At 31.3% G+C, this 6,850-nt stretch overlaps 1 protein-coding gene across 3 annotated transcripts in view; it reads right to left on the bottom strand.

Moving 5' to 3' along the window:
• Positions 1 to 550: 550 nt before the first annotated feature.
• Positions 551 to 6,850, bottom strand: part of ARHGAP5 (Rho GTPase activating protein 5) — an 80,867-nt gene continuing 74,567 nt past the window's right edge. For all 3 annotated transcript variants that reach the window (XM_058738768.1, XM_058738767.1, XM_058738769.1), the window contains exon 7: positions 551 to 5,625. In XM_058738768.1, the coding sequence (XP_058594751.1) occupies positions 5,298 to 5,625 (328 nt within the window). In that variant the 3' untranslated portion in view covers positions 551 to 5,297. The remainder of the gene's footprint in view (positions 5,626 to 6,850) is intronic.

Below are 6,850 nucleotides of genomic sequence, written 5' to 3'. Positions count from 1 at the left end.
ATGTGGGGCTCGAACTCACAACTCGGAGATTAAGAGTCACAGGCTCCAAAGACTGAGCCAGCCAGGCAGCCCTCTACCATCATTTTGAAACTAAAGAATTGGATACATTTTAGTTTGTATTTGAAAAATGCATCACTGGTAATGATTTCTCTCTATAAACCAAAAACATTTGGCAACTAAACGTCTGAACACCAACAAAAATGAAAAATCTGAAAATGAAATTTCTAAGAGATCAATTTAACAGAGTATCGAATGGCTCTGTTCTCATAGCTTCGGTTTTTGTTTTGTTTTTAAAATCTTTTCACCTACACATTTAAAATAACTCAAGTCCTACACAAATAATAACAGAAGGGATAGTGTGGATTGCTTCTAATTTTACTTGTAATTTTAGGGTATTACATATAAAGTGGCTTCACTAACCCCTACAAAGACAATTATTTAGATAAAATGAAATACCAGAATCTGAAGAGAAGGGAAAGAAAATAAGAACTCCACGTTTAAGATGGTAAGATCTTTTAAGAACTACAAGTACCTAAAACATATTAAATGATTAGGACAAAACACTTAGTTTATTAAGGTCACAAGAAAATGATCTGGTGAGTGGAGACACATAATTACAACTAACTTGTATGAACTAGTGAAGCAATGAGTAAGCAGGTCAATTGTTAAAGCCCACATCACTTGTATTGGAATAAAATATAATACAAAATAATTTTGAAAAAATAGGTCACAACACTAAGAGAATCTTAACTAAAAATGAGGCAAACTTTTAGAACAGGAGAGCCATTATTAAAATGTTCATAATTTTTACACGAGGCGAATAAAATTGAATAGAAAATCAGCACTGTGGGAATTAAACAAGTGTTTCTAAACTATAAATTCTGTGACAACTACTCAGTGTGTTTACTGTAGATCTTAGCACTACTTGTAAAATGACAACCAAAATTGCTAACACTGTATTAATTTTAGGGTTTATAAATTTTATATATTAAACAGTAATGATTGAAATCTTAAAACTTTGACTACCATTAGCCTTCCAAAATCATTTCTATTGCCTGAAAAATTTCTATGCAATACTAATATTAACCACTTTAAGATTTAACTGATATGACATCTGTGGATCCCCCCACCTACCTGCTCCCACACCCACAGAGATAAAACTAATATTGGGGCTGGGGACAGAAATCATGCTTATAGGATGATGACAAGGTTCAACTTAATAGTAAATATCCCCAAAGTTTGTTAATTAGATTTTAACTAATGTAAAGAGATCACAGTACTTGGATATCTAATGATTGGATATTGGGTATGAGATATTAATGCTTGTACAGTTTTCTCAACTACACACCGATGTTACCATAAGAAATCCATTTTGAAGAGTGGTTCCTTCCCCTATTAAATCTTAGAAAATTTTATTTTCAGACATTTGAGAAACTGAAAAGGCTGCTGAGAACGTCAAGAATTCAAATACAATAAAAAAGTAAATAAAACCCATAACTGTTGAAACAAATCAGAAATTGTTCAGCCTAAGAATTAAGGTAATTAATTAAAATTATCAATTTCAAGAAAAACAAAAATTAAAGTCAGACTTCATCAGATCCACAGAATATTAGAACATACATCCATAAAGTTTGGCTTAATATTCATAAACCAATTAAGACAAAACAAAAGTATATTTTTCAATGTTAGCAGCTCTGCTAATAAACTAAAATAGGCTTCAAAATATTTCCAGTGGCTCAAAAGAACGTGTAGCCACAGCTCAAAATTCAGGTCCAGGTAACAGTGGAATCAGAAATCTGTGCAATCAATCTTTTCCTGAACATTTAAAAACTAAATTTTCACCAGTATGCGTACATCCAAAATGAATTTTGGATCTCCTCTCATGGTATAGTATAAAAGCTTAGTAATATACCTCCCTACTAAAACTTTCATCATATTGAAAAATTTATTTTTATTTTCCTATTTTACACAAAAAAGAAAATAGCTTTTACCAATGAAATGGTAAAATTAGAGGCAACTATAACTTAAAATTACACAGCTTCTTAATGTTTTATTCAGAGCATTCTTTATACAGAAGAAGCTTCACTGATATTTAATTTACTGCAGCATCCTGTGGGTGAAGCACAAAATTACATTAATTATAAACAAAGAAACAAAGCACTTTTGACTTTTTAAAATTATATATATATTTATATCCAGTTGACAAATAGCATCACAATTATTACCGTATAAAAAACTAAAAATCACCATGGAAGCTAAGGCCTAAATCTTATTCCAATTGTTCCCTTTTGTTTATATCTAAGAGATATTAGAAATTAAATTCCAGTACCTTAAAAAAAAAAAAAAAAAGGGTCTACATTATTTACACACAGTATGGAAAATAAAAGCTGCTTTTTGGCTAAGTTAGATTGTGGTTACCTACACAGTATTTACATCGTCAATGTTGGGGGGAAAAAGCACTAAACAAATACCATTTCAAATGGAAATACATTATGCCTGGAATTTTGTTCTAAAATTAATTGTATATCCTAGTGTCTGTTGAAATAAATTTGACTTCCAATAAATCTATTAAAAATTTGAAAAGGAGTACCACTATGCATCTTTATATTGCTAACCTAACCACTGTTAAGTACAATATTGTAGTAACTACAAGCACTGAAGCTTAAATGAAACAATGGCAACATGTGTGTAGATGGAATTTTATTTAAAATTGTAAAATATAATGCCTTAATGTTTACCCATAATTATGAGACTATCTAATATCCTTTTCATCCTTTAAGTCTCATATATAATATGTCCCTAAACAGTGAGACCTTCCAGTAACTTACCAAAGCAAAGTTTAATTATATTATTCTGTCCTTAGAATTATTTTTCTAATATTTAAAAACATATCTAAACCCTTGGCAAAAACAAACGCAATCAATTCAGTGTAACAGACTGAGCTTTAAACTGTACTTTAATTTTCAATTAACTGAAACCTATAGGTTAATTGAACCAAATGTAGAATTTTAAATGACCCACTACGAAGCTTTTCAAATCAATTATAGAATGCATAGAAAAGTGGAGATAAGTTTTGGGGAAGGTGTAAGGTAGTTAATGTGGAAAATGATAAATGCTAGTTTTAATAACAAAAATGGTACTTAATGTACATGAAAGTTAAATTAACAAAGTATAAAAGAGAATAGCTTAAATAAACTGGGATTCACATATTACAATAGCAAAGTCATGACCAAATGAACTGAAGACAAGAACAGTTCTGAAAATTCTCTTTTCAGCCTACTTCCAAAAGAAATAGTCAGGCTTTTTTCCTGTACATAGTTTTGAGCTTTGTCTATACCATATATAGTAGAAAAATAAATTCTTTAGCAACCTAGAAACAGTTTATAAAACTCTTAAAGTTTAATTTTCTTTGCCAGACATGCCAATGTTAAACTGACAGCTATAAATTAAAGCTATATAGACAATAGGTTATTAAGTAATATAGAACAAGTTAAGAATACTACATTTACCGGATTTTTCTTTTTAAAAATTACTGTACTTTCTTAATTCCTGTGTGCTTTGCAATAGGAATAATAGGGACTTTGTTTTCTTAGAAAAGATAATAACATGTAAGAGTATAACACAAATAAGATAATTTATAATATACATGTACTTCAACAGCAGCCTGGTTGATGTTGACATCTTGATTCTGAAGTTAAAATTAGAAGTACAATACCTAGGACATAACAGTTGGGAAAGACGGTATTTATTTTAGGGAAAAATGGAGCAAATCAAACTCTTAGGAGCCTCCAATCTCAAAATCATCTATTTACTATAATACACATAAGACAACCTTAAAATTGTATTATGAATGAGGATTACAACACGGACCAAAGAATTTCCTCTTTCCTACAGGAAAAGATAACCTAACAAGGAAAAACAAACCATTTTTTTTTCCTTTCCAGAAAAAAATGGCATGGTTTGGTAATAAACAAATTTTGAATAAAGCCTAAAAAAATTTATGCCACCAGTTCTGAAATTTTTATCCGTAATTTAGTGTTCTGGTTGGATCTTTACTAACAAAATGTTTAACCCCCAAAGCAGCAATCATTTACAGCAAATCTGGTACCAACATCAAAAGAAAAAATTGTTTTAAAAAATGGTGCAAAAGCATTTTGGATTTTAGTACAACATATCACAGAAAAGAATATGAATACAAGTTTGCAACTTTATATGTACACACTCCAAAGAGGCTGTCAGTACCCAAAGTATTTTTATTGCTATATTAGCAATGGATTTTTGGATATGTTTTTAAGGGCCACATAAAAATAGATTCAAGGAACAGATTAAATTGAAGTCCTAGATTAAAATGTTTGGTTTAAAGAATTTTCTACAACAAATTTCATGTTTATGTACGAAAAGTTATATAACCTTATATGAAAATGTCATGAAGTATTTTCTACACTATACTAAATGTATTTCCCAAGAGGGAAAAAATTAAAATATCTAAAATATATTAGATTAAGATTACAAGACCATCATAGATCTTTTGAACATGCATCTGTTTACAGAATTAACAGTATACAAGATGTTTATTTCATTATGGACCATAAAGAAATGAGTTGGTGACAACTATCCTTTGCACAATATTATCAACTCACTTTAGCCACAAGTATATCCTTGGTATGCGTGTACAAGAAATATGTTCATTTACCCCTCATCAAATCATCCACAGGTTTATTTAGAAGTAAAGATGAAGGTGCAGAAATATGATAAGTGTATTTTTCTTTCTTTCAAACAACATCCCAAGCATGGCATAAGTAGCCTGAAATTATAAAATACTTAACTGGGCTTTTAGTTATCTACACTGACTGCTAAAATGTAAATTAAGTTGCCCAAATCAGCACATCAAATAACAAAATCAGCCATAAAGCAGGCTGAAAAGCATTAAATGTTTCATATATGTGAGTTTTTAAATCATTTAATTTCTATAGAAAAATTTTATTCACAATATAATGTGACAGAAAATGCCACAGGAATGATATACTGATTGCAATAAGGTTGCATGCAACAGCAGCTTTGTATTTTATAGCTATTTTTGTTTATAAAAATTAAACCTCTCCAGTCATGCTTATCACATGTTAGATTTGTAATGTAAATGACTAAGGAATTATACCATATAGTTCAAAGAGAAAATGTCTCATCATTTTGACTGTGAATTACCTGTAAGAAAAATCAAGTATACTACTGAACCCTGAAACATGCATGCCTAGATTTGCTTTTTGTCCAAATTCAGGCTGTCTGCAATCAGTTCGTACTTATATAATACCAAGAGGATCTGTCTGTAACTGTGGTTGAATCAGCTGAGGTTGCAAAGGTGGTGGCAACTGAAGCGGTACCATTGGTTCCACCAACTGTCCTGGGTTTGAAGGTGGTGGAGGAGCCACAGTGTTCACAGTTTCCACAATTTCTCCATTATAAAAGAAAAACTGACACTGCTGAATGAATGTTTCAACAACAGACTGATGGATCTTAGTAGTAGACAGAAACTCTCGATTTTCAAAATCGGGTCTCATCAAGGTTGGCCAAAAACAGATGGATAAGTTGTCTGCTGTCATTAGGTTGATTTTGTTTTGCTGACTAACCCTGAAATTATGATAGGAAAAAACAATTAGAAACCAATCAAAATTCATGGCAATGTAAGTATCAGAGATCTCAGATGATTTAGTTTTAAAAATTTTTTATCTTAACTTCAAATTTAAACCATCTTTCTTCTTGTGCATTCTAAGATTTTCAACTACATTCTAGTAACAGGAGACAGCAAATCCATTCCTTGTGAAAAATCAAAGACAGTCTTTAAAAAAACGTGGTACCAGGGGTTTTATAATTTATGTATAGAAACCTCCTTAATGTGTGTGGAAAAAAAACCTTTTTCTCAGAGTAAGGAGGACACATGACAAACTTTAATGAGTTTCTGGCAACAGAGACCGAAAATTCTAACTGCATATCCAAATTCCTTGACTATTATGAGAGATGAAAAGACAAACCGTGGTATTGTCAGCTCGCTGATCCTTGGAAAAATCAAACTTTAGAAAAATTACTCTATCATATCCTCCAACCAACAGACTTTTCAACTTTCAAAAAACTTAGTTTCTAATATTGCAAAAAAGAATCTTTTCCATCATTAAATATATTGTACCTTGCTACAAATTTAATTTGAAAGACAACAGTTCACAGAAACACATTCCACCTTAAAATTCTTAGTTAGAATTTTAATAAGAATTTATCACTTAATTAAGAATTTACTTAAGAATTTATAAATGATTATACATTGTATTAACAGATTTACATATAGCTCTTTAAATATGTGAGCAAGCACTTCTACCATTGTAATAAGAAACCTAAGAGAAAAATCTTAAATTATAAATCAAAATTATTAAATTGGGGAAGAATCTTAGTATTTCTATCTGATGCTCTTCTTCCACACATAAAGAAATAATCCAGGATGGAAGGTAGTGGGAAAATCTCGTAATTAAATTTGCACATCAAAATATTTTATTTTTTTTTAAATTTTTTTTTTCCAATGTTTTTTATTTATTTTTGGGACAGAGAGAGACAGAGCATGAACGGGGGAGGGGCAGAGAGAGAGGGAGACACAGAATCGGAAACAGGCTCCAGGCTCCGAGCCATCAGCCCAGAGCCTGACCCGGGGCTCGAACCCACAGACCGCGAGATCGTGACCTGGCTGAAGTCGGAGGCTTAACCGACTGCGCCACCCAGGCGCCCCTGCACATCAAAATATTTTAAATATAAACCAAAGAAACCCCTTCCCCCAACCACAGGAATTGTTCATCTGAGGTAAAGTAATATG

The sequence above is a fragment of the Neofelis nebulosa genome, chromosome 7, assembly GCF_028018385.1.
Source record: "Neofelis nebulosa isolate mNeoNeb1 chromosome 7, mNeoNeb1.pri, whole genome shotgun sequence".
NCBI classification, from domain to species: Eukaryota; Metazoa; Chordata; class Mammalia; order Carnivora; family Felidae; genus Neofelis; species Neofelis nebulosa.
The sequence above is the reverse complement of the archived record's forward strand: the minus strand, read 5'-3'. Positions and strand labels throughout refer to the sequence as shown.